Raw genomic sequence first — 27,339 nt, 5'->3', positions numbered from 1 at the left:
TTTATTGTGGCAAACATTAAATTGACCTTATCTTATCTACTGTGAAATTAAGCTGGGCAAACATTAAATTGAGTGATCCTAGCATGAAATTTATCGAGGCAAACATTAAATTGACCTTATCTTATCTACCATGAAATTGAGCAGGGTAAACATTAAATTCAGCAAGCATAGCATGAGATCGAGTGAGCCCTAACATGGAATTGAGTGAGCTTCAAATGGAATTGAGCGAGTTCTACATAGATTGGACCGATCAACGCATAAAATTAACTAAGCCTAACGCATGAAGTTGAGTAAACCTAACACATGGAATTGATCGAACTTCGCATGCAATGTAATTGTACAAGCTGAGCATTTTTTAAAAATATCTATACCACCGACTACCGTAGTATAGGTCAAATATAGGTTGAAGAGAGGTGCTTTGGAGTGAGGGAATATTTTAAACCTTTTCAAGGATTGCAAATGCAGTCACTTCCTGGGATTTCACGTAACCCTAGCCAAGAAGGAAAATGGCAAACTTAGAATAATGATATCTAGATGATTCATGGAGACTCGATTAGAAAATGAGAAGAATAACCTCCGTACGTCGGTACGTCGGTTTATCGTTGAAAGGGAGTGAAGGGCTGTTATTTTGAGAAGGAGGTTTTTTGGTTAAGGGAGTGAAAGGAACAGAGTGAAAGGAAGGAGTAATATTAGAGGAAATAGATTGACTACTCACCCCGCCAACGGCCAATGGCTGTGGTCGGTGGTCTTTGAGCCCCACCATGATGTCTGTGTTTCATCCATTCCGTTCATCCATTTTTACAGTTCATTTTAGTGCTTGTCCCAAAAAATGGGAGGGATATAAATCTCAGGTGGACCACACCACAAGAAGATAATATTGATTGGATATTGACAATTAAAATTCTCCTAAGGCCCAATGAACTGTTTATTTCACATCTAATTTGTTGATTAGTTCATACAGGCCTAGATGAAGGGAAAAACCAAAATTCAGCTTCATCCAAAACTTTTATGGCCCCCTAATGGTTTCTAATGGTTGACGCTCACTCAACACTGTTTCCTGTAATGTGGTACACTTGAGATTTGGATATACCTCATTTTTGGTCTCATACCATAAAATAATCTGAAAAAATATATGGACGACATGGATGAAAAACATACATCATGGTGGGGCCCACAGACCATTGACTGTTTGGCATTAGCTGGTGGCAGGGAGAGTACCGAATCAATTTCCGTCAGGAGGGGTATTTTCGTCATGATATTCCGTCCAAGTGCGTATTCTAAGTTTGTATTGCTTCAGAAAAACCATCGGATAAAAGGTGGGTCCACAGTCGTAAATTTCTCGTGTCTGGGTGTTGATGTTACCAAGTTGGTGTGCCAATCCACTGATCTACTCGGTGTGTTGATGTTACCAAGTTCTGATGGCTCCACCATGATGTATGTGTTATATCCACACCGTCCATTCATTTCACAAGATCATTTTCAAGGCATTAGTCAAAAAATGATTCAGATTCGAATATAAAGTGGACCATACTGCAGAAAGCAATGACGATTGAACATCTACCATTGAAAATTTCTAGAGGGCTTTCATATTTGGAACTACTTAAGATTTCACATCAATTCATAAAACGATTCATAAAAGGTGATGGACAGTGTGGGTATAAAAAAAATGCATCAACGTGGCCCTGCACGTTAAGGGTAACACCCACTAAAGTATCACCCACGTAACACCTAATTCACTAAAGTATTGGCTTATGAGAGCCTACTTTGTAAATGATGTGGGGTCACCATGATTTGGATGTCTTATCCAAATCGTCCATCCTTTCTAGGAAGAAATTTTATGAAAACATACGAAGGGTTAAGCATATCAGAAGAGGAGCTTAGGTGGACCACACCACGTGAAACACTGTGAATTAAACGCCTACCATTGAAACTTCTCCAAGGCCACGTAATTTTTGCATCAAGTTGATATTTGTGTTATCCCTTCATCGTTGGCTTTGTATCCTTTGGAAAGGTTTTGATGACAAATAAACATCAGTGTGGGCACTAGGAAGGTTTCAACGATGGAAATCATTATTCTCACTGTTTCCGGTGGTGTGGTCCACTGGAGCTTTGGATATGCTTCAATTTTGAAATTGGATCTAAAACGAGTTGAAAAAATGATGGTCGGCGTGGATAAATCACATACATTCAAGGTAGGCCCAAGAGAGTTTAATCTGTACAAAAAGTGTACTGAATATATCAGTACGCCAATCCGTTTCCACGAAGCTTTAAAAAACATGATTTGCAGGGGGATATTTTGCCGAAGAAAGGGAGATTTTCGAAAGGAAGATTTCGTTTGCATTGACAACTCCCCATCTCATGAAGGGGTATTTTCGATTGACAGTTTCAAAACCGTAAATCCAACCCAATTCGAGAAGAAATCCCCCATAATTCTGGATTTTTCGCCGAAATCATCCATCTTGCGACATCGATCGAAGAGGGAGCTATCAATCGATGTCAGATCCTCTTCTTCCGAGTTCCGATCAACCAGGTAATACCGAAATGAAATCCTTTTTTTTTTTTTTTCCTTCTAATTTTTACTTATTTACGCTATGCTACAGGCGATATTCTCGGCGATAATCCAAATTATCGACGATAACGAAAATTTCTCCGGTAGCGAAACCAAATTTTGGGGTATCAGTGTCGCTAGTGCAGCCACACCGATATTATCGGCAATATTTGGATAATATCGCCGATAATTTAAACACTTGCAAGTCTTCTTCAACTCCATGTCCGGGTCCTAGGTTGTATCTTTTTAAGCAAACTCAACCATTTCGTACCAATGGAAATACTTTTCCATTGATTTTAACCGATTATTGAGGATTTTAAGATCCAAATTTACTATCACACTCTGGATCTTAAGCTTTAAGGACTTGGTTGGATCCTTTAACAATAATTATGTAAATCATGAAATAGTATAGGTGTGTATGGCAGCGATGGAAACAAAAGAAATACATACTTAAAGATAGACTTTTTTTTTTTTTTTTTTACACACGCACCCAACACACACACCCACGCACGCCGTAGTGGGATTTCACCACCTAGCCGTAGTGGGATTTCACCACCTATGGGTTTTGAACCCAAGACCTCGTGTTGAAACTCCTCGGAGTCTACCACTGAGGCAAGGATTGGAACCCACTTAAAGATAGACTTAAGGTGCATTACAATGTCGCTTTCTTTAAAAGAGGGTTATATTAAATCCACCTTTAGGATACAATAAGTCTCCTCTCCTAAACTAAAGAATTGTGAATTGCAGTTTACAAAACCAAAAAGCCATACCTCGAATACAATTTTGCAACATACACCCATTTTTTACCATTATAGTTTACCCCCCGACTCTTTTTCTATTTGCAATTTGCCCCCTAAATATTTTGCAATTTCTACAAATATTCAAAAATGACTCAAAAGAAGAGTGTTAGAGAAAAAGATGTAAAAGAGAGATTGTAGTTATTGTTATTTTAAAATAACCCAAAGATGGGTTTTTAAATACCATCAAATGACACTTACGAGTCTCTTTTATGAAAAGACTTTTTCATGTCTTCATGCCTTTTCAAGGTTCGAGTCTTGATTCCACTGCAAAGAAACATATCCCCTATTTTTGGGCCACCACAATGGCATGAAGCAATGTAATCTTAATCCTTTCACAATTTCCATGTTAAGATTAATAAAAAGGACTTTTTTGTTGATTAGAATGCATAAAGATAAATTTCTAATCCACTTTCTTTCCTCTATATATAAAAAAACATAGAAATCCTTTTCTTTTACTTCCTCTTTGGGCAATCGAAGGAGTGTGATTGGTGAATATGGTGTTGGATTCTCCTACAGCTTGTGTACGTTGAAGGAGACTATACATTGGGTACTATATCTTGGGGATAGTGCGTTAGGGAGCATGTTGTGTCTGTCGAATCAACCAAGGGGTGTAAATTATTTCAAAGAGAGTGATGTTGCCCACACCTCATCCTAGCATTATTCGTTACGTTCTTCTAAACAAGTGTGGGATTCTAGTAATTGTTTATCTGTTCTATTTTCCGCTTAGCTTTGCACAATGATATATAGTTTAGGTTTGAAAAGTGAAAAATTAACGACATGGATTAATGTTTATTATTTGATGGTGATTATATGAAAGGGTTATTTGAGGTTTATGGATATAGGTCTAAGGTTTTTGTGAAATGTAAGAAGTGACAGCTTTTTTTAACAATGTGTCATAAACAAATGGACAATTAAGATATTGGGAATTGGTTTTTTGTGTAGCCCAATGCAGTTGTGAAAGAGTGCAATGAGATATTTTACCTAGCTTGGCTTTAAAATGTTATATATCCTTGAATAAAACTCAAATTAAGGTGATTCAAAAGTCAAAAGAAACCTTAATAAATATACTTTTACAATGAAGTAACTAGAAAAACTAAAATAAAGCTAAAAATAAACTTGGTAATTGGAATGTCCTAAAATTTCGTAGCTTGAATGTAGATTTAATAAAGAAAAAAAAAGAAAAAAAAAAGATGTGGCGTGTTGAGAATTGAAAACTTTTTACAATAAATGCAATTGAGGTCTAAGAAGTGGGATGCCTAGGCCTTCTTAGTAATTTTAGAAAATAAGAAACAATAGAAGTATTTAGACTGTTTGTTGTGGCGTGTTGAAAATGAATATAAAGTCGGGTGCATATCAATCAGGAATTTAGTTCAGATGAACTAGGAATTACTAGACCAATTTGGGTTGGAATCTCTCATAACTAAAGATGAATCACACAACTCTTTCTTTTGTTGGAAATTTGCAAGATATAAAAATTGTTTAACCTTTAAATGGAGTGCATTTCTCATTATAAAGTTGGTTCTTTATAGACCAATAACACCAACCTCCATAATTGCATTTTATAATATTTCACGAATTGGTTGTGACAACCATGAGTCGTAATGCATACAACATCTTTCCAAGGCAAAATAGAAATTTTAAAACCATCTAAAAAACTTTCTTAAGGCATATAAAGTTTTCAAAATTTCTTTTCTTTTCTGATGTATGTAACATGGTCCCAAACCCATGCATCATAAATACACTTAAAGGAATGCACTTGGGTTGAAAATAATAGGCCAGATAGCAAGCCTGAGGCTAATTCATGAGTTGGATAATTATCTTGAATCGAACTAAGGGAGGGTGCACCAGTTTTATGGATGGTGAAAAGGGATTTAAGGGTCAGGAAAAGGTGCATTTAGAGCTTTGAGTAAGAGTTTTTGAAAGCAGGAAAACAAATTAAGAATGATATAGTAAATGGTTTTAGGTACAAGACTTGACTGAATTAAAGAAAGTGTTTTGAGTATGCATTTTGAAAGAATTGAGAAAAAGGTGTGATATCCTAGAAAAAAATGGGATCTTTTTTCAAAACCCGCTATATTTGAAAACTTGCTACATTTGGAAGCTGCTACTTGCTACATTTGGAAGCTGCTAATTTTATCACTTGCTTAAATTTACCTACTTGCCATATATAAATCCAAGATGATGATTTCCATATTAGAAAAACAAACCTATATTTCTCATATATTTATAATTTGAGGCATTTACTAACCATTTTGTGCATATTGGCCACATGATCATGAACCTTAAGAATAGACCACAAATCTCTACTTTTTCTTTCGTATTTTGTATGCATGAAATCTTTGATGAAACTCCAATGAAAGTCATCTATTGTAAGTGAATTCCTTAACTTGCTTCTCATGTTGACTATGGGTCATTCATACATGCGGCATGCAAATTTTGGCATAAATAAAATAATGTATTTGATAGTATTTTCGGTGAAGAAAAATAATGATACTTGTGTAGAAAATATCATGAGATGTTCTAGTTATGAATTTTATTTGTTAAACATTAGCATAAAGTACTTCTTTAGATCATTGGTTAGAGGCGTATAGAAGGTTAGGCCTTTAAATTTTAATTATGTTTCTTTTACTTTTATTTTTCTTCCAAACCATCTTAGAACCAAGTGAATAACTTTATTTAATTGCATTTTTCTTTAAAAAACATCAAGTAGCTCAAGTAGTAAAGAGGCTTGGTTAGGAACAAGAGGTCTAGAGATTAAGGGTCCTCACTAGTAAAATGATTATTATTAAATTTTTTTAATCAAAATTCACTCCTACCTCTAAATTTAGTAAAAAAATAAATCATATTCTCCTCCTAAGTTGGAAAATTTCAACTTGTTATTATAAGTAGATGAGGGAGAGATTGCGTGGAGACTGGAGACCCTTATATAATGGGATGGGGACACAAAAACCCCCCAATGTGAGGAGAGAGAGATATATATCACTACAAGAAAATTGGCCTTTAGCCACATTTTTTTAGCCTTAGTTCAAAAAATGAAGGCTAAATGTGCTTTTTAACCTCGCTTGCTAAGGAACCAAGGCTAAAAGTTTGTTTTTTCTCCTCAATTAGTAAGAAACTGAGGCTAAAAGTCTGTTATTTTGCCCCGGTTGTTGAAAAATCGAGGCTAGAAGTCTACCATTTCGCTTTGGTTTGTGAGAAACCGTGGCTAAAAGTCTAACATTTTGCCTTAGTTGGTGAGAAACTGAGGCTAAAAGTCTACCATTTTGCCTCAATTGGTGAGAAGTTGAGGCTAAAAGTCTACCATTTTGCCTCAGTTAGTAAGAAATCGAGGTTAAAAGTTCACTTTTTTGCCTCGGTTGGTGAGAAACCGAGGCTAAAAGTTCACTTTTTTGTCTTGGTTGGTGAGAAACCGATACTAAAATTCTACCATTTTGCCTCGGTTGGTAAGAAACCGAGGCTAAAAGTCTACCATTTTGCCTCAGTTAATAAGAAATTGAGGTTAAAAGTTCACTTTTTAGCCTTGGTTGTTAGGAAGCTGAGGCTAAAAGTCCACTTTTTTGCCTCGGTTGGCGAGAAACCGAGGCTAAAAAGTCTATAATTTTGCCTTATTTGGTAAGAAATTGAGGCTAAAAGTTTACTTTTTTTTTTTTAAAAACCTCGGTTGGTGAAAAATTGAGGCTAAAAGCATACCATTTTGCTGAAAAATTGAGGTTAAAAGTCTACTTTTTTTTTTTTTTTTGAAGACACAGGGTGTCCCCACCTCTTTTTTGAAGTGAGACCAATGTTTTAAATATCGACAATATTGGCCAATATATCCCACGATATATCTTGTATCTCACCTGTGCGATACGAAATGCATAGGTAGTGCCGATATATCCCACCTATTTTATCCAGTGAGCATTTTTTATTTTCGATCCATTTTTTTTTTCTTTACTGTAAATCACGTTAAATCAATGTCATATGGCTACAAATCTATAAATCCTCATGTTTTCCATGAAAAATCATGGATTTGGAGCTTCGATATTGAGATTTGGGGGAGATGGGGCAAGTTGCAGAAAATTGAAAAAAATCGAAGTTTCTCAATTTCTCACAAATCAGTTGCAATCTTTGTATCCAAACACAAAATCACACATGTAACCTGATCTAGTGATTCTTCTTTTACTTTTGAATGTATTGTGTGTGTTTTCATACATGTCTTCTTACGTTTAAAAATTATATGAATAGACTTTAAATATACTTGCATCAGTTCAGTTGGACAGTGCATGTATCAAGACCCCATACAAAGAAAACCCCTATTATGTGCATTTTTTTTTGTAATGTTTTGATTTTTAAATGTGTATTGATGTCTTTTTCAACAATCCTTGAAGTTTCCTTGAAAAATTAGACCAATGTCTCAATGTTCCCATGTTTCCCAACAACAACAATGCATTACGCGATACAACAGATATATCCCATGCGATAACCAATATGTATCCGTATCCCAAGGGTGTGATACATTACGTGATAACAATATTTAAAACATTGAGTGAGACTAATCCCTGTGGATACAGGCAAACCCACAACCACGTGTATCGGGTAAAGCCAAGGAGGGGAATCAAATCCTCACCTATAGGGAGCAAACCTATGGTGAATACCATATGCCCAAACCTCATGCATTGGTAGGTGAGAAATCGAGGCTAAAAGTCCACTTTTTTGTCTTGGTTGGTGAGAAACTGATGCTAAAAGTCTACAATTTTGCATCGGTAAGAAATTGAGGCTAAAAGTCTACCATTTTGCTTTCCTTAGTGAAAAATTGAGGCTAAAAGTCCATTTTTTTGCCTTGATTGGTGAGAAAGCCTCGGTTGGTAAGGAACTGAGGATAAAAGTCTACCATTTTGCCTCAGTAAAAAATCGAGGCTAAAAGTCAACTTTTTTAGCTTAAAAGTCTGCCATTTTGCCTCAGTTGATGAGGAATTGATGTTAAAAGTCTACCATTTTGCCTCAGTTAGTAAGAACGAGGCTAAAAGTCAACTTTTTTGCCTCGGTTGGTGATAAACCGAGGCTAAAAGTCTATCATTTTGCCTCGGTTGGTAAGAAACTGAGGCTAAAGGTCTACTATAAATTGAGATTAAAAGTTCACTTTTTAACCTCAATTGTTAGAAATTTGAGATTAAAAGCTCACTTCTAAAACCTTGGTTAGTAGTAAACTAAGACTAAAAATATAGCATTTTGCCTCGATTGGTGGGAAGCAATGGCTTTGCACCTCAATCAAACCGTTCAACTCATTGGTCGCTCTGTAGATGGGGCATAAGCCCAAATTTAAATTGATTGGGTGCACTATACTCCAATTGGTTAACATATTTCCGTCCAATTTGAACCATTAAGTATTTATTGTTTAAACCATCCATTTATCAGCCACAAATTGGACGGTTAGGATCATTTGCTCTTCGTGATTTTCAGTTTATGACTCATCTATTATAGGGCCTAGATTTCAACGGTTTGATCGATTCTTGATACCCCTTGTTCAATGGCTGAACACATGCAAAGGCTTCCACAGGTCCATTCCTTTGTCCCTGCGTTAACGATGGAGATTGATCACGGTCACCAAGTCTGGAGATTCCATGAATAACCGTATCGGGCAGGGAGCTGCATTTATGATTCAAGGGTAACAATGGGGGGACATGGATTTCCTGCAAAAGGCTTCTGCAGGAACTTCCAATTGCGGGCACATCTTGTTGTTTGTGAGAAATCCACTCCTTCCATCTGTGTTTTTCAGATCATATTAGGATACAGTCTCAAAACTGACACAAAACGAAAACTCAAGTTAGCCACACGGAAGAATATTGAACATGTACCGTTGAAAGAAGCGTGGGGCCACAGAAATTTTGAATCAGGCTAATTTTTATGATTTCAACTCATCCAGTAGGAATGGCCTTATGAATGGTATGGATGTTATATAAACATCACGGTGCGCCCCAGGAAAGTTTCAAAGGTAAGAATTTGCTGACACGTTTTCCTGACGTATAGTGCGCTTAAGTTTTGGATTTAGATCAATTTTGGGCCTATCGCCTAAAATGATCTTTCAAAACTGATGAATGTAGTGAATTTTTCATAAACATCATGATCGAGATGCATATCAAGCTTCAATACCGCACTCCACTAGAAGATGAAACAACTGTTGAGATTCAACAATGGTTTCCGGACTTGAAATTTACATTTAAAACAGGCACATTAATCTTTGCCAGCTCCGCTCTGCCGATTAATCAAAAGGAAAAGCAAAAAAAAAAGAGAGAAGGAAAGCTATGGAAGCTACCAAAGCCGGAGGAGGAGAGAACATCAGATCTCTGTTTCCTCTGTAGTCTTCTTACTCCAATCCAATTGAGAGTCAACAAATTTTCTACGAATTCGAATCTGCAATGGCGAGACCCCAGCAGGACGCAATCGACGCCTTCATCAACATCACCAACGCATCGGAGGCTGTCGCTTTGCAGAAACTTGAGGTGCCTATTTTTCTTCCAACTCTGTTAGGGTTTCGATTGCCAGAATTCATTTTCTCTTTCCATCTCTCATACAATCCTCCGATTGCAAAATTCGGTACTGTTACTATTCTCTGCTGTTCTCAATTAGGGTTCTGTGTTATTTGGATTCAATCCTTCTGTATGAAGGCCTTCTTGTGAATGCTTATGTAATCCTATTTCCCGCCCTTCTTGCGAATGCCTCATCTCTCTCTCTCTCTCTCTCTCTCTCTCTCTCTCTCTCTCTCTCTCTCTCTCTCTCTCATACAATCCTACATTTTCTATAAAAATCCCTCATCTCTCTCTCTGATCATAAGATCCTCTAAAGACGGTGAGCTTTTTTCCTCCTTTTCCCCAAAATTTTCCACTTATTAGTGTTTGATTTTTCTGATTTTTTTTTTCTCGATTTTTGTTGCTTGATCTGTTTTGATCTGAATCCAGCTTATGTCTCTCGATTCCGTGAGATTTCGTTGGATTTCGATCTGATTCCTGCTGATGAATCTATTTTTCTTTCAGATTCGATTGTACGAAGCTTTGCTTTTTGATTTATTGTTTTGAGCTGATGATCTTTACATGTTTCCTTCCTTTGGATTTACATTTGTAGGTCTGATCTGTTCAGCTTCCTCCTTACAGTACTCATGTAAACATGTCTGATCATAGGGATTGTTAATCTGGTGGGCCAAAGTATGAATGGGCTATGGAGGCAAAATAAAAAGAAAAAGAGCCACAGCGTGTGATCTTTTTCTGGTTAAATATGGAATGTTGTTGTAACTGTTCCTTCTGCAAGACACTGATCGGATGGCTATCACATTTACATCCTTTTGAATTTCGTGATTTGGCCTATCTATTTGGTGGCCCACAAGAAAAACCGCTTAATCACCAGACATGTTTGTGTATAGACAGAAGGGAACTGAACAATACTTTTATGATAATTCCTCCCATTGAATACATGTTCTGTCTCTGTTTAAATTTTAGTTTCAAGTAATTTGGCATAGAACCTTTGAATTTTAATTTTAATTTTTTTGTAAATATTCTGTTAATTGAAGATTTTTGTTTTCTTTTAAGTGAAGTTGTGTAGAAAAATTGTGATTTTGAGGAGGATTCTATGTATGTTTTCTGTCCTTTTTCCTTTCCTAATTCCTGTTATGTATTTGATATGCAGGCCTTTGGTTGCTCTGGTTTATCCCCTGTAAGTACTTAAAAAGAAGTAAAAGTAATAAGATACTGAAAAAGTTGGTCTGTTTTTATGAATTTGTTTCTAATTTGTGATTTTCTGAGGTGGATATTTTCTCTCTCTCTCTCTCTCTTTTTTTGGTCTTCCTTTTGGTTTCGGTGTTTTTAGTTTGACAAGTGGTGGTAAGTGGTGAAATATATATATATTTTTCTTTTCTTTTCTTTACAGGTATGATTCAATTAAGGCAATAGAGAGTAAACCAAAACTTTTGAAGATCTAACATGTTGAGTCTTAGATTCGACGTATACATCTCATTGTAAAAAGTGAGCTTCCTTTCCTATATCATTCTACATCCATGGACGTGAAGCTATTAAAAACTTGCTGACTCTACTACACTCATTTCTGGGCATTGTGACAACCAGGATTACTTTGGCCTACATGATGGTAGCTGCTATTCAGCATGGTCAGGTGATGGCATAACATTTTATGTATTCTAGTTTGCAAGCATCTCGACTTTATAAACATGGTATCAACCCATCCCCCACAAGCCCTGCAATGAATTCTCCTTCGATCTCAGACAGAAAACATCACAGAAGCTGCTCTTGTAAGGAAGAGAGAAATCAATGGCTCCAAAGGCCAAAGAGAAGCCAAAACAGTCGCCTTCTCCTCAATCTCTGCCATCCACTTCTCTCGAAGACCTCTTCTCCACCCTCAATGGCCACATCCAGAAATCCGAATATGATAAGGCCGTTAAAGTCTCAGATTAAGGTCATCTCATTTCCTCTAACATCTCATAATTACTCTTTTTTTTCTGAAGAGGATTCTGTAAATGAATTTTGCAGTGCTTGCAATTGCTCCTGGCGATGAGGACACCTTGTGGTGCAAGGTTGTTGCACTGATCAACTCTGAGAGCATTGATCATACTCTTTTGTTGATTCAAGCATCCGAAGGGCTCTCGATCGATCTCAGATTCTACAAGGTCTACTATTTTGATTCCACCTATTCTCTATTTGCCACATTTTGTTTGTTTTTGTAATCTGGAAATTCAGGGCATGTCTGGATGTCTGCATAAATCCTAGTTGAGTAGGAATCATATTTTTTCTTTAAATTAGATTAGAAAAATAAATTTAATTTTTATTTTTTCTATGTGGGCATGTTTTTCTCATATTTAGAACTAGAAAAGGGCATGTCCTCCCGAAGTCTCATGCAGCATTGTTTCATTCCCCATTTGGGCTGAAAACATTCGCTGAAATTATTCAAAGTAAACTAGAAAGCGATGGCTGGAAAGAATTCTTCGAGTTTCAAATCCTGTGTGTGAAATGTTTGTGTTGGTTCAGTTCAGTAGTTGATGGTATACTCAATAACAGATCTCATGAGTTATGATTCAGTTTGTGATGCAATGATGATTTATTAGTTTGCTAAAAGCATCTGATCCAATATTTTTCTGTTCAACTTTTGTGGCAGGCGTGTACACTCAAGAATTTCATTTCTATGAAAAAGTCAAGGAGAGGTTGCTCAATCCTGACACTTATCAGGAGTTCTTGAAATGCCTACATTTACACTTATCAGGACCTCTAATCTCAGCTGTTACGGTGAAATCAAGTACGATATTCTAACTGGTTTAGCCCTTTCTCTTTTCATAGCCTTCCTTGTCATGATATCTGATCTTTTCTCCTTGTGGACTTTGCACCTGATACAGGTGGTGACAATGGGCTATCTGCTGGAGCAGTCGTCGGCACGGTAGCTGGTTGTTGTGTTGTTATTGGATTGATTTTGGCATTTCTTTGGATGAAATGTTTCGTAGGAGGAAAAGATCGTATTGACAAAGGTGAGATGAGTCAATGTCTGCTTTGTTTATATTATGGGAGGGATATGTGTGGGTCCTGTTGTCCTCATCCAATTGTCCTTCCCTTTAAGCTATATGGATTTTTCTTTGGGTCACTGTTCAACAGCTCCTTGGAAAGAAGCTCCTTATGGGCCTCTTTTACCTCCACTCAATTATCATCCTTCAAGACTTACCATATTGATCTTATTTTACATTCTTTATAAGACATAGGAAATATTAGAAAGAAAATTTGAAAACTGTTTTGAGTGATTCAACTTATTCATAACAAGCTAATGTTATTTCACAAGCATATTTGTTTTGGGAGGCCTGAGCTGAAAATGGTGCCTTTATTCATTCTCTTCTCGATATCTTTGTATGTCATTTTATTTTCTTTTAATAAATATTTCATTTGCATATTCTCCTAAAATGTTTGTGTATGCACTGACAGTTCAAGCGGGTGGCAGACTTGTACTTTCTTATGATCTCGATCTTGTCTACAACACCAATCAGGTAATTTCCCCCAGCTAAGCTAGTGTTTGTTTAATGTGTTCTTGTGTTCTTGTTTGATCAGTCCTTGCGCACAGCAGAATTCACTGTTTGAATGACCAACCCTCATACCAAGAAGGATTCTTAGAGCTCATAACTTTGCTGAAGATAAATAAGAGAACCTTAGTTTTGTTTTTTATCTTGTTATGCTTCAAAAAGATTACGTACTAAGAATTTGATATTTGTGCAGTCCTGTGCATCCTGTTACGAGCGTCGTCCCACTGAGTCTAGTGCTTTTTGTATCTCTTGTTAAGGAAGCATTTGAGGATTGGGTGAGTATCATTCTGTAGTGTGCCTCATGTTTTAGCCTGCAATCACGGTCTTTGCTGTGATATTTTGAGATCTATATCTGTTATTGAGAAATGGTCTGTTTGTCATTTTATTCTGGGTTACTTGAAGGTGGTGTTTCATTTTGGATATTGTGCATTGCAGCAGCATGTAATGTCTGGTGATGTGATATATCTATCTTTTGCTAATTCATTGTGCAGAAGCTCTTTCTCAATGACAGAGTGATAAATAGTACACCTGTTGATGTATTGCAAGGTCAGGAATGGGAAAGTATTTCATGGAAGAAGCTGCAGGTTGGGGATCTGGTTAGGGTGAGTTCTCCTGACCTTTTTTGTCTTTTGTTTTTGGCTATGATGTGATGTCTCAAGTGACTTTTCCAGAATTGAACTTTTTATGATCGTTGTCACTTTTACATGTGGGGCTAAGCATGTCTATCCAATGTGAAAAACAGATGTGTAGCCAAGGATTGATGCTATGGAAATTGACTGGCTTTTACCACTATAACTTTTAAAAATAATAAGTGAAAATCAATGAGAGTTGATAAGTGAAAATTGACTGGTTTATGGGACGTGTTGCTCTGATGGGTGGGTTTGGTTCTGAATGAGACCAGTGTTTTAAATATCGACGATATCAGCCGATATATAGCCTACGATATATCTTGTATACCACCCGTGCTATACGAAACGCACAGGCAGTGTCGATATATCCCACCTATTCGATCTAGTGCGCATTTTCAATTTTTGATCCATGTTTTTGTTGTAAATCACATTAAACTAGTGTCAAATGGTTACAAATCTATGATTCTTCATGTTTTCCATGAAAAATTATGGATTTGGAACTTCGATTTTGAGATTTGGGGGAGACGGGTCAAGTTGTGGAAAATTGAGAAAAATACAAAATTTCTCAATTTCTCACAAATCAGTTGCAATCTTTGTATCCAAACACAAAATTAAACGTGTATGTAAGTTGATCTAGTGATTCTTCTTTTGCTTTTGAATGTATTGATTGTGTTTCCATACATGTCTTCTTATATTTATAAATTATATGAATAGACTTTGAATATATTTGCATCAGTTAAGTTGGAAAGCACATATATTAGGACCCCATACAAAAGAAACCCCTATTATGTGCACTTTTTTTGTAATGTTTTTATTTCTAAGTGTGTATTGATGTCTTTTACAACAATTCCTGAAGTTTCATTGAAACATTCGACCAATTTCCCAATGTTCCCATGTTTGCCACCAACAACGATACATTACGCGATACAACCAATATATCTCATGCAATAACCGATATTTATTTGTATCTCAAGGGTGTGATATATTACGCGATAACGATATTTAAAACATTGAATGAGACCTAGTGCGAGGGGGGAGGGGAACATTTTGGTCTGAGAATTTGTGGAGATTCATGTGTGGGTGGTAACCGGCAAACTCTTCTGCATTTATCAAAATCACGTTTCTAACTGATCACAAGTTGGGTGGCGATGATGCTTCTCAGCTCAATTATATCTCGAAATATTTCAGGTCTGACCTGGAATGTTTTGGACATTCATTCAGGGTGGAAAGGTGGTCCCAGCTTGGTGCAGTTCCTGAACCGGCCACCCTAAACACATTTCTGCCGGCTGACCATTTTGGGTACACCAATACAAGTCATAAGTCTGTTCCTAGTATTGTTTGGATCCCGTGATCTGAACTAAAAAATGAATTGCATCCAGTTTGCACCTTCATGTTGCTAATTCTTGGTAAGTAAGCTCTATTAGTCCCTGTAGGGGAAATAATTGCAGAGCACTAGGCCAATTCTTCTTCTACACGCTGTTATTTCCATCCCTTTGTTCAAGCACCCTTGGAGAACTGAACAAATTAACAGAAAGCCTATGCCAAAAGGTCAACAGCATTATCCTATATCTGACAGTTGTTTTTTCCCCTGTTAACCATGAATAAATGTATTGAAACATTAGGCATATTATTCTGTTTTCGCATTGAAAGCTGATTCCGGTTGCATTGTATGAGCCGCTCGTTAATTAGCTGCTTGTTATCATCACCATGACTATTCCAATTGAAGCATGTTTTGTGATGGCCATATTAAAAATAACTGGAATATCAATAACAAAGGGGTGGAATGACTCTTAATAGGGCTCATTGCTACATTATTAGGCATCCACTTTTCTTTTTTTTTGGGTGGGAAAGATGACTGGATTTTATTGAGAAAGCATAGATGAGGAATCTAAGCTGAAAATACATGGGCAAAGGATACAAGCATAAATGAGAAATCAGATCCCCGGCTTTAATTCATGATCATGAATAAATCCTAATGAAACATTAGGCATATTATTCCATTTACACCTCAAAAGATGATTTTGGTTGCGATGCAGGACCGCTAGTTAATTTGCTGCTTGTTATCGTTATCATGACTTATGCCAATTTAAGCATGTTTCAAGAGGGCCATATTAAAACATAACTTGAGTTGTTGATAGCAAAGGAGTGGAGTCAATCTTAATAGGGTCTATTGCTGCATTCTTGGGCATCTATAAAAAAATTGACTGGATATTGACAAAGCATATAATGAGGAATCTATGCAGAAAATACAAGGAAAAAGCAAAGGAAACACTTGGGTACTAGTTTTTTAATAAGACCATTAGATATTTTGAAATTTAACCTTTAAAAAAATAATTTCATTTTTACCGTCAAATAGATGTCCCTCAATTTGATAGTCAGATAATAAAATAAGACTAATATTTTGTTCATTGCCCATCTAAATTAGGACCCATAATTTGGGTGGTTTAGTTTGAATTAGTGTTCCTAATATCGATACTATCGGCCGATATTATCGTTATCGCTCGCCAGCGAGATGAAACCCATCTGATACCCTCAGAAATTTTTTTAAAAAAAACATGATTCTTTTTATCGTGCGATATATCGCATAATATTGCATGATTTTCTTTTTAGCGAAATCACCAATATTAGTGATATTATCATGTTGTATCTACATATTTATCGGAAAATCGAAAAAAAAGAAGAAAAAAGAGAGGGAAAATCTTTCAATCCATGTAAGAGGGGATTTCGGTACATGTGGAAGAAGATTGCGTGATCGGAAGTTGAATTTGGTGGGCCACACGATCGAGAGATAGTGGTGCGCCGTAAGTGCGAAAAAACTTCGAACTCATTTTGTTTTTTGTCGAATAAATTGTGGATTTCCTACAAAAGGGAGATTTCGGCAACAAATTTGCCAAAAATCGTGGGATTTGGGGATTTTTTGGGAGAAATTTTAGGGATTTAGGGTTCCGGTCATTCCGGAACCCTCTCTACTGCCAAAATGGCTTCGAAGCCCTTTTTGATAGTGCGATGGAGACAGACGTACTGGTTGGTTTGTCATGTGCTTTGTGGGCTCCACCTTGATGTATATGTTTTATCCAGACCGTCCATCCATTTTTTCATATCCCTTAAAGATGTTAATCCAAAAATTAAAAAGATCCAAATCTCGGGTGGACCACACTAGGAAAAGTGGTGAATGACCATTAAAAGTATTTTATAGGCAACGAAAGTTTTGGTTTAAGCTAATCTTTGCATATTCCCTTCATCCAGTTTTGATTGACCTTATCAACGGGTTGGATGACAAATAGACATTACGGATCTACTTAAAGTAGGCATTAATATGTTTTTAGCGGTGAACATTCAGTCATCACTGTTTCATGTGGTGTGGTCCACCTAACATTTGGATGTACTTAATGTTTCGGACAACGTCCTAAAATGATCTGGAAAAACAAATGGACAGAGTGGATATACAACATATCATCAAAGGTGGGCCCTGCAGTAAGGGTAACACCCCTAAGCAATTACCTGCGTAACACATAATCCTCGCCCCTTAAAGTGGATTCGATGCGACTTGGATGAACTAAGGACGGTGTGGCCCTTACAGTGGGGTCCACATAGATGTATGTATTATATGTCCATTCTATCCATCCATTTGGAGAGATTATTTTAGATCATGAGACAAAGAATGGGTCAAATCCAAAGCTCAAGTGGGCACCACCACACAACAGTGGGGATTGAACTCCTACCGTTAAAAACTTTGTGAGGGCCACAAAAGTTTTCGATCAAGCTGATATTTGTGTTTTACCTTGTCACAGATTTTTATGAACTTATGAACAGGTTGGATCCCAAATAAACATCATGGTGAATCCCGTAGAAGCGGTTTTAAGTTTCAATGGGGGGCATCATTGCCCCACTATTATCTATGGTAGGGTCCACTTGAGCTTTGGATCAGGCCCTAAAACGATCTCTCCAAATGGATGGATGGTGTGGATATAACACATACATAATGACGAGGGCCACAGTTAGGGTCCCACACAAATGTTGGTTCGTAGAGCGCTGGGCGCGAAAATGGTGGGACGCGGATTGCCTTTAGCAGGAAGTTCCTATGCTGGGATGCTAGGTGGGGCCCACCATGATGTTTTTGAAAAATCCACACCGTCTATCCATTTGTCCAGATTATTTTAGGACATGAGACCAAAAATCAGATGGATCCAAAATTCAAGACAGACGTGGATTGCCTACTAACGTAGCTACTGGACGGTGCCCTGTGGGCCCCACCATAATGTATGTGTTTTATCCGCGCCATTCATCCATTTTTTTAGATCATTTTAGAGCATTAGCCCAAAAAATGAGGTAGATCAAAATCTCATGTGGACCACACTAAAGGAAATAGTGGTGATTGAAGGCTCACCATTAAAAACTTCATGAGGGCCACAAAAGTTTTGGAAGAAGCTGATATTTGTGTTTTCCCTTCATCTAGGTTTGTGTAACCTAATCAACAGGTTTGATGCAAAATAAACATTATAGTGGGCCCTACGAAGTTTTTAATGGTGAATGTTTAATCACCACTGTTTTCTTATGGTGTGGTCCACTTGAAATTTGGACCTGGTTCAATTTTGGCCATGTGCCTTAAAATGACCTGAAAAAATAGATGGACCATGTAGCTAAAACAAATATCATAGTGGGGCTCACAAAGTATTATCCAGTAGCCACCTTGCTACTGGCAGCATCAATAGGCAACCCCTGGCATTAGTAGGCAACCCGCGTCCCACTCGGTGGATCCCTAACAATGGGGGCCACTGTAGGGTGTGTGCCTTACATCCACACTGTCCATCCATTTTAAAAGCTCATCTAGGTATGTGCGACCTTATGAACAAGTTGGATTTATGAACAAGTTGGATCTCAAATAAACATCATGGTGGGCCCTATGAAGGTTTCAACGGTGGGCGTCTCTGTCCCCACTGTTTTCTGTGGTGGGGTCCACTTGGTTATGCTTTTATACATGTTTTGATACATTATATTTGAATATAGTTGCCTTAGTTCAATCAGACAGTACATGGCTTACGACCCTATAAAAGGAAACCTATTGTGTGCACTTTTGTTTTGAGATTTTATGATTTAAAAGTGTGTATTAAAGTCTTCTTTAACAATCCCTGAAGTTTCATAGAAAAATTCAGCTAATTTCCCAATGTTTCCCCATGTTTCCCAAAAAGTGCAATAAATTATGCAATACAAACTATGTATCCCGTGCGATAACCAATATGTATTTGTATCCCAAGGATGCGATACATTGCACGATACTGATATTTCGAACACTGGTTTGAATTACTTATATGCTACATATGTAATTTATAAATAATTACTAAGTGCATGCGCATCATCCATTGTATCTGCCAGTGTGTCATGGTTTTTTCTCGTGAGGTGGGGCTAGCTCGGTCCATTAGGACACAAATTTCCTACAACCCCATTGGCCATTAAGCTTTAAGGGAGCTTGTGTAACCAAAAGCTTTGTGGGGCCCACAACAATGTCTGTGTGAAATTCACTCTGTTTAGCAAGCACATGCTAGGATATCAGCCTGGAAATGAGGCAGATCCAAACTTGAGTGTGCCTACTAGAGGAAACAATGAGGATGAAAACTCTCACCATTGAAACCTTCTTGGGGCCCACCGTAGTGTTTATATGCCATCCAATAAATTCTTGAGGTCATTCCTACAAGGATTAAGGTAAAACACAAATATCAGCCCGGTCCAAAACTTTTGTGAGCCCCAAGAAAGGTTCAATTGTGAGCATTCAATCCCATTGTTTCTTGTGTTGTGGTCCACTCAAGTTTTGAATTTTCTTGATTTTTAGTTTATGTCCTAACATGAGTTGGCGTAATGAATGGACGGAGTGGATATAATGTAGAAATCTGATCAAAAGTTTCATTGCTTTCAATTTTCTTAGAATAGTTGCTCAAGGCCAATGTTCAGTCACCCACTTCAATGTTTTGGGCTGGTCAGATTTGGAAAGCTGCCAAGAAGTTTGCACAAATTTATCATTCAATCACTTGATGATTTGGATGTACACATGGCATCCCTTTGCAAATGTTGCGTTTCTTCTAACATTGTAGTGGGTGCAACTAAACATGCCAAGGCTGCTTCCCTTTCTTTCCTTAGAGCCACACCATTATGAATTAGTACCAAGCTTTATTCTATGGTAAGTGGATGGATTGAGTGGCATCGCTTCCTCATTTGTAAGAGGCCATTACTAGGATTATAATGTCTCCTAACCCATTGTATACCTAGACAAGTTGAGCGCTTTTGGCACCTAAAATATGAATTTGCTCAAAGCAGCACACATCTATTTTTTAGGACTTTTCTCACTTCGAGGTGAGTTCCTAACAAATAAAAATAAAAGATCAAATGTTATGGCGGATTCTGTGCTTGATGCTTCCATTCCAATTCTGCGGGAAGCTCCTTCAAAAATGAATTGCCTAAGGTTGTCTTTTAAAAAAAAAGGAAGAAGCAGAAGAAGAAGAAAGTTCAAAGCAAAAAATGCAATTTTTGTTTCCTAAGACAGTTTCTGTTAATCTTCAATCAATTTTATCTTTATTCATACTATAGAAGTACAATTACGCGTCAACTATTTTGTCTCTCCATTATCGCTTACTTTCATTTACTTTTCATCTTCCATTGTAGAATTTTGCTTTTAAAAAGCTGTATGTACATTTTAGATCTGTTGTAATTAGTTAGATTTCAATCCTAGTTGCTTCATCTATCTTGGGATCTTCCACTGTGGAATTTTCAACATGCGTGCAATTTTCTCACATATATGCAGCCTAATGAATGGACCAATATGATTCTTCGGCCAAGGAAGCCTGTAGTGTTCTTCCTGATCAATGGAAATTTTTTTGTTTACTCTTTTCTTCATCAAAAGTTAGAAACTGAATCAGACCCGATTAAGGGTTGAGTCTGAACCAACCCGAATCTTAGCATTGGATTGAGTTTTTCAAGTTTAAATAGCTTGCATTTTTAGTCTAATATATCAAGTAATTGATTGAGTTCTTCAATTGCTCAAATGATTTTTAAGGGTGCATTTGGCCACACTATCTTGGCAACACTATCTAATTCAACCACTTTAATTGCTCTATTAAAGTGCAAATGGCTGAGGTTTACTTACCTGAGCATTTATATTGCTGATCTCAGTTCCAATTACCATTGCATTACTCTTCCAAGTTGGAGTTGAAAGGAATGTAACTTAAATTTGAGGGCTATAAAATACGGATGCTAGGAAACCATTTTTTTCTCATTTCTTCTTCATTGACTAGAATGTTTGCAATTTGATCTACTTGTGCATTCTAATGAACCTTTACTACTACTAGTCGTCGTTGTTGTTGTTTCATCATCATAATTGTAATCATCATCCAAGCCCCTCTCAACAATTTGGGGGTGGCTTTTATATAAAAGTTGTGCTGCCATGTTCGGATATGAATATGCTACTCAAATTTACTAAAACTTTTCCTTTGTGTCTGTCGTGAATGTTTTGATGGGTGGCTTCTGAAATTGCGGTAGTGACCGCTTTAGTAGAAGTAGGAATAGGTCGAAGTGTCCTAGAGGGGGGTAAATAGGACTTTTATAAAATTTTATGACAAATAAAAAACCTATTACCGTTATCTTGATCTAATATGCAAATGTCAAGATATCATCAATTTAACTCTAATGGTTTCCAAACCAATTAGAGGATCCAATCACCAGACTAAGTAGAATCTGAACAATATATAACCTTAGTCTAAGATGGATTGAATGAATGACCGTGTGTGGAATGTGATACTTATCAGTTCTAAATAATCATGTCATCATGCATCATGTAAACATCCAAAGTAAACACAGAAAAGTAAAACACAAATAACAATCCCAAACATAGTCATTTATAGTGGTTCGGCTACTTGCCTACTCCAATCCTGGCGGACACACTCAACCCTTTGAGTGTACCGAATTTTACTAACGGAGGTTTTAAATCAGGTTCACCTCTAACCTTTACAACCTACACAAGGTCGATTCTGGCACCTACACAAGGAACCTAGACATGTCTCCATGAGACACAAGTTTATGTCCTACACAGGAGCAAGGGTCAACACATAACACCCGGGTTTTATGCTCTACACATGAGCAAAGGATCCACACAAGGAAATTAGGATTTTAGGCCACATAGGCTAAGGATCCATACAAGGAACCTATAGTTTATGCCTTACATAAGAGCAAAGGTCAACATACAACACCTAAGTTTTAGGCCACATAGGCTAAGAACCTACACTAAGGACATAAGTTTATGCTCACCAAGAGTAAGGGTCAACACACAACACCCACACGTATTCTCCCGTCGGAAGCCTCCTATGAGGACTTGAAAGGGGTGAGAATCACCTGTAACCCAATCCTACACAAAGGAATGATCAGCAGGGTCTCTGGACTCTAATGACTTACAAATAAGTAGATGAGCCCCATTAAGCACGTTGATGAAGATTTCCTCCTTTGATGACGAAAAATCTTCAGCTCCCTTGATCCGCAACACTTATGATGCTCCAATGTAAGGTGACGGGTTGGGTCAAAGTTATGTTGGAATCCTACTCTATTAAATATTTTCCTATTTTAGAAACGGAGTGATTCCAAGCATTCAAGCATTTAAGGTATCCCAGCTCAATGATTTGCCATTAAGGTGGTAGCTGGATGACCCTTGAATGCGGAAGTTAATTCCTCAATCCACTCTATTGAATATCAATGATGAGGGTGGATTGGAGGATGAACTCCCATGAGAAAAAGAGCTCAGGGTAAATAGTATGCAGGACTCTCTCAAGGCTCTCTCTATTTTTCTTTATCTTGCAACCCATAGCAAGCTCTCCATAAATAGGCAAAGAGATCCAACGGTAATAAAACAGTCAGTTTTTGACAGAGTTCGATATCATCGAACGTATACTTTTGAAGATATTGAGAGACAGATCGATGATATGAACTCTAATGACAATCACTGCTGAATCTCTTATACACAGATCGATCATATCGAACATGCTTCAATGTCATCGGATTTCAAACTCCGATTTCATCGAACCATGGTTCGATTTCTCGACAATGAAAACATGAGAGCAGATTAAATATGAGACAGTTGACTTGGATATTATCGATCCTCCCACGATGTCATCGGATTTCAAATATTGATGATATCGATAACTAGTTCGATTCATCGATCGTGTATGGAAGATTTTCCTATGAGCTCGCTGGACATTCCAATGTCCGAATTCGATGATACCAACCTATATTCGATATGATCGATATTTGAATATCGATATTATCGAGGGAGTCTCGATTCCTTGAACATTTAATTAGGATTTTCCTAAAAGCTTGCTAGACTAGTTTGGTCCGAATTCGATAACATCGAAGATCCATCGATGTCATTGCAGTTTGAATTCCGAGGATATCGACGCTCTCTTCGAGTCATCGATAAATGTATGATTTGCCTTGGTAGCTTGTTGGACACAAACAGACCGGAATTCGATTATATCGAACTGTCTCGATGATCTCGGAATTCGAATGTCGATGATATCGATACTTCCATTGATTCATCGAAAATTTTGTCTAGAGATCAAGTTAGTTGCTGGACACAAGTAGTCCCCAATTCGATGTCCGATGACATCGATACTAGGTGTTCGATCACATCGATGGATCTCGATATATTGACAAAAGCTGAAAACTTGGAGATTTTCTTGATTGACAAAATAGATTTCATACTTTAAACCCTATGTTGTTCTATTCACTTTTAAGGGATTTATATACCTGGGTGTTTTGGGACATGGGATGTGAGGCTAAGTTTACCTTTTGACAAGTTCGGATCACACATCCAGTTGAGGCAGACGCTTGAATGATCTTCCTATGGGGCTCACTTGTCTTGTTGACTTAACACTCACGCTAATTGACAAACCAGGGCACTTTTAGCTTCTAGTGTTACTATGACACTTCCAAGGTAACAGATGAGCTCGTTCAGAAGATGCTACTGACAGGACTGGATCTTGGAGCTGTTGATGTGTTTCTTGATTTCGTTTGCTACTCAGGTGGTCCTCTACCTGATTAACTGATCACCCAAGTTAAGGTTAGGCATCACCCCACATGATGTCAAATTCCATTTCTTTTAGCCTTTCGGTTCCTCCAATTCATGAAGCTGGTTCTGCATTTCTATGTATTTTTTTCTTCTTTCTTTGAAGTGCCTAGTTCTAGTGGCATGGGGAGTCAAGGACCCGTGGGAGCCAATCAAGCTTGGAAAAGTATATGGCGATTTCGATTCAGTAGAAGATTTTATCATCCTTCCCAACATTGGCCATTGCCTCCAAGTTCTTTCTACCACTTGTAGGATGGCTTTTAAATATCTGTCAAGTCCACATGCGGTTTAATGTGGAAGTAGCCCTCAAACCGAAGTTCCATTCTTTTGGACCTTAATCGCACAATTTAAAATGTTATGAAAGACAATTGCGATATGGTCCTTTTCTTATTATTGTAGTTATTGCAATTCAATTCATTAGTGCTTCCAAATGCAACCTTGGCTATATCTTGCCTTGCATTAAAAAGAAAAGAAATCATTATCGATGGATCTCACTTTATCCCGTAGCTAGAAAGAAAAATTTCCAGGTTGTCACTAAATACGTAAGAGCATTTGTGTAATGGTTGAAGATGGTTATGAGTGGTTTGCAGGTCAACCTTGTTCTGATTGTATTTGAAAGAGATGAGGAAGCAGGTTAAAGGAGATTCTTCCACTGTCAGGTTAAAGCATCTTATATTTTTGGCAGTTATTCCATGCAAAAGTATTAATTATTCTTCGCCGCAGAGTCTTCACAGTGCACTCGAGTTTTCAGTTTGTTCAGGTTGGATCCGTGCTTTAGTGATCCAAACAGAGGGTGCAATGTGCTTCACCAGGGATGGACCACGCACTAGAAGTCCCTGAGATTGGAAGATCCCAGCCACCGAGTCAGTCACTATTGATCTTTTAACTCTTAACCGTCTGTTTAGTGTCCATGAATTGAAGGGATAAGATATCCAAACCTAGGATATTTTGGTGTATGATCCATCCATGGAGCCCATCATATAGATGGCTTAGATCATTGCATGGTCCATGCATGTTGGAGCCCATCATATAGATGTTTTAGATCACTGAAACAAGGGCACTACTTTTACAAACTGAAAACCCATGGTATTGTAGAAACTCTTGGGCCGAGCATTGCATTGCATAATATCTGTTCCATGTATATATGCTCCTGAATAGTATCTCTACCTCCATGCTTATAGTTCTACATGTTCCTTATATAGATTCTGCACTTGTACCCAAGATGGAGAGGAGCACAACAACTGTAAGTTCAGAAAAACAATAAGCAAGACAGTAGAAGTTTAGTTCAGGCTACTTTTGGTTGCTCCAAATATCATGAAAATTCATCATTAATCATCTAATTCAGTGCAAAATATCTTAAAAATTTGATGATACTTGGTGCCACCAAGCACACCCTTAATTACTGAAGAATGATCAGAATCTCTCTGGTCACTCCATTTCAGTAAACCAAGCAACTAGAGCTTGTTAAGAAGCAATCTGCGGTGAAACACCTTTTGTTAGGTAGTGCACCTAAAGGTTTCTTTAGTCTCACAACACAATCTTTCAGACACAGGTGGAGCTTGAGACAGTTTGGTTCATGGAACAATGGGCCCACAAATTGAAAGGCTGCTTCGGTTCGAGGAATCTGATGTGGAGGACATGATTTGGTTTGAAAATGTCTTTCTAGTAACTTGCCAACAATATTCCCATTAATACCTCGCCCTCACACCTAACCCCTTTCACATGAATACTAGTTATTGGGCTGTTGTTGTATAAGTACCAGTTTTTACTTTGACCATAATCTTTAGATTTCTGATTTTGAATTTCTATTAGGGTTTTAAGTTTTTTTTGTTCATGAAACTAGCCAGTCTCATATTATTCTCACTCAGTTTTTTTTTTTTTTTTTGTTGGCAGTTATGGTGTTATATCTGTACCAGAGGTGATGGATTGACAGCCTCTAACTAGCAATGATAGATACCTGGTGGCTGCAATTGATGGGGTCTTCGAGAAAATGACTGGGCAGGATATCTGTGATCTAATATGGGATGTACGCATTTAAGACAGTGAAAAATCAGATTCCGTTTCTACCAACACAAAATTGTTGGCTGTGTGGAAGGCTATGTAGCAGTTTATGTGCATTTGTAGTTTGTTTTGAAAACTTTAAATAGACCATTAATTGTTTTGTTAGTATTGTGTTGATTGTTGTCTTGATGAATGTTAAATGGGTGAAACATGCACAGGTTCAATCATTGGTTGATTATGATATTGTTAGCTTCGGTTGATAGAAACCAAGGTTAAAGATGAATTTAGTATTGGTTGGCATTAACTGAGGTGAAAAACTAGATTTAGCCTTGGTTATTGAGAAATGAGGTTAAAAATTGAATTTAGCCTCGATTGATGCCAAAAGAGGCTAAATCCATCTTTAGTTTTGATTTTGCCTTAGTTACCCAAACTAAGGCTACAATTCTCGTGGCTAAAGACTTTAGTCTCGGTTGTAGAAATAGAGGCTAAAAACCTATACTATAAAAGCCTTTTTAATCTCAGTTGTTAAAACTGAGGCTAAAACCTTTAGCCACAGGGGTTGTAGTCTCGGTTTGGACAATTGAGGCAAAATCTTAGGCTTTTGTATGGCCCGTATCCTATTCCGTACTGTTCCATCGACTATCGCGATCATTCCCGTCGAATTCCGGCAATGTACGACCTATAATTAATGTTTGCGCGCGACCTTAAGTCGTATCCCGTAGATTTGAGTTGGCTTAATCCGAGACTTTTACTATTGCGACTGCACCATCGCCGCGGTTCCGACATCGCTCTCACATACCGATCCGATACCCTGGCCAGGAGATGTGGGCCCGCGTTTATTTTGAAGAAACGCTGTGCATTTGCGAACCCAAGAGAATCTCTACAACTCATCCCATCAATCAATTAATCAATCAATAAAAGTACACAATCCATACTTTTTTTCTCCCCAAGTCAAGTAAGCTACCAAGTTAACTTTCAAGTCAAGTACAATTATCACCTTACATCCATCACCTCTCTTACAACCACCATTTCTCTCTCTTTCTCTTCACATTTTCCAAGCAACAAAGAAACCAAAAGTGATAGACATCCAAGCATTTTCAAGGAAAGAAAGTGTTGTGTGTGGCCCACTTCCTCTCCCAAGATCTATCATCCTAGCCCTTCATTTCTCATTACCTTCCATCAAAGTGAGACACAAGGAGATCAGCGTTCCATCGGATCAAAAAGAT

The 27,339-nt window shown here is 37.5% G+C and overlaps 1 protein-coding gene and 1 long non-coding RNA gene across 30 annotated transcripts; one reads left to right on the top strand and one right to left on the bottom strand.

The window, feature by feature from the left end:
- The first annotated feature begins 2,273 nt into the window (after window positions 1–2,273).
- Window positions 2,274–26,340, top strand: LOC131246005 (uncharacterized). Of its 29 annotated transcripts, none has more exons than XR_009171078.1 (8): window positions 2,274–2,530; window positions 12,481–12,618; window positions 12,716–12,844; window positions 13,290–13,351; window positions 13,876–13,968; window positions 24,703–24,771; window positions 25,315–25,355; window positions 25,659–26,340. XR_009171078.1 is itself a non-coding variant. In XM_058245857.1 (7 exons), the coding sequence occupies exons 1-6, from the start codon at window positions 2,494–2,496 to the stop codon at window positions 24,748–24,750; spliced, it is 507 nt and encodes a 168-aa protein (XP_058101840.1). In that variant the 5' UTR covers window positions 2,274–2,493; the 3' UTR covers window positions 24,751–24,771; window positions 25,315–26,340. The 29 variants fall into 29 exon arrangements, 11 of the variants coding, with proteins under 11 accessions (XP_058101840.1, XP_058101837.1, XP_058101836.1 ...); XR_009171076.1 differs by having other exon boundaries at window positions 13,876–13,986; window positions 26,006–26,340; XR_009171075.1 differs by having other exon boundaries at window positions 13,876–13,986; window positions 25,665–26,340.
- LOC131246007 (uncharacterized) lies at window positions 11,164–11,570 on the bottom strand. Its single transcript, XR_009171094.1, has 2 exons — window positions 11,445–11,570; window positions 11,164–11,344 (listed from the first exon to the last, which is right to left on the bottom strand). It is a non-coding gene; the product is annotated as an uncharacterized LOC131246007 (long non-coding RNA).
- Window positions 26,341–27,339: the final 999 nt, after the last annotated feature.

This window comes from Magnolia sinica, chromosome 5 (assembly GCF_029962835.1).
Source record: "Magnolia sinica isolate HGM2019 chromosome 5, MsV1, whole genome shotgun sequence".
Taxonomy (NCBI): Eukaryota; Viridiplantae; Streptophyta; class Magnoliopsida; order Magnoliales; family Magnoliaceae; genus Magnolia; species Magnolia sinica.
This window is presented reverse-complemented; position numbering and strand designations above follow the sequence as displayed.

Coding starts and splice junctions, on each gene's coding strand:
- LOC131246005 (XM_058245850.1), top strand. CDS start 2,277: ATGATTTGCAGGGGGATATTTTGCCGAAGAAAGGGAGATTTTCGAAAG. Junction 2,531..9,572: donor TCCGAGTTCCGATCAACCAG/GTAATACCGAAA, acceptor AATCTTTGCCAG/CTCCGCTCTGCCGATTAATC. Junction 11,032..11,244: donor GTTGCTCTGGTTTATCCCCT/GTAAGTACTTAA, acceptor TTTTCTTTACAG/GTATGATTCAATTAAGGCAA.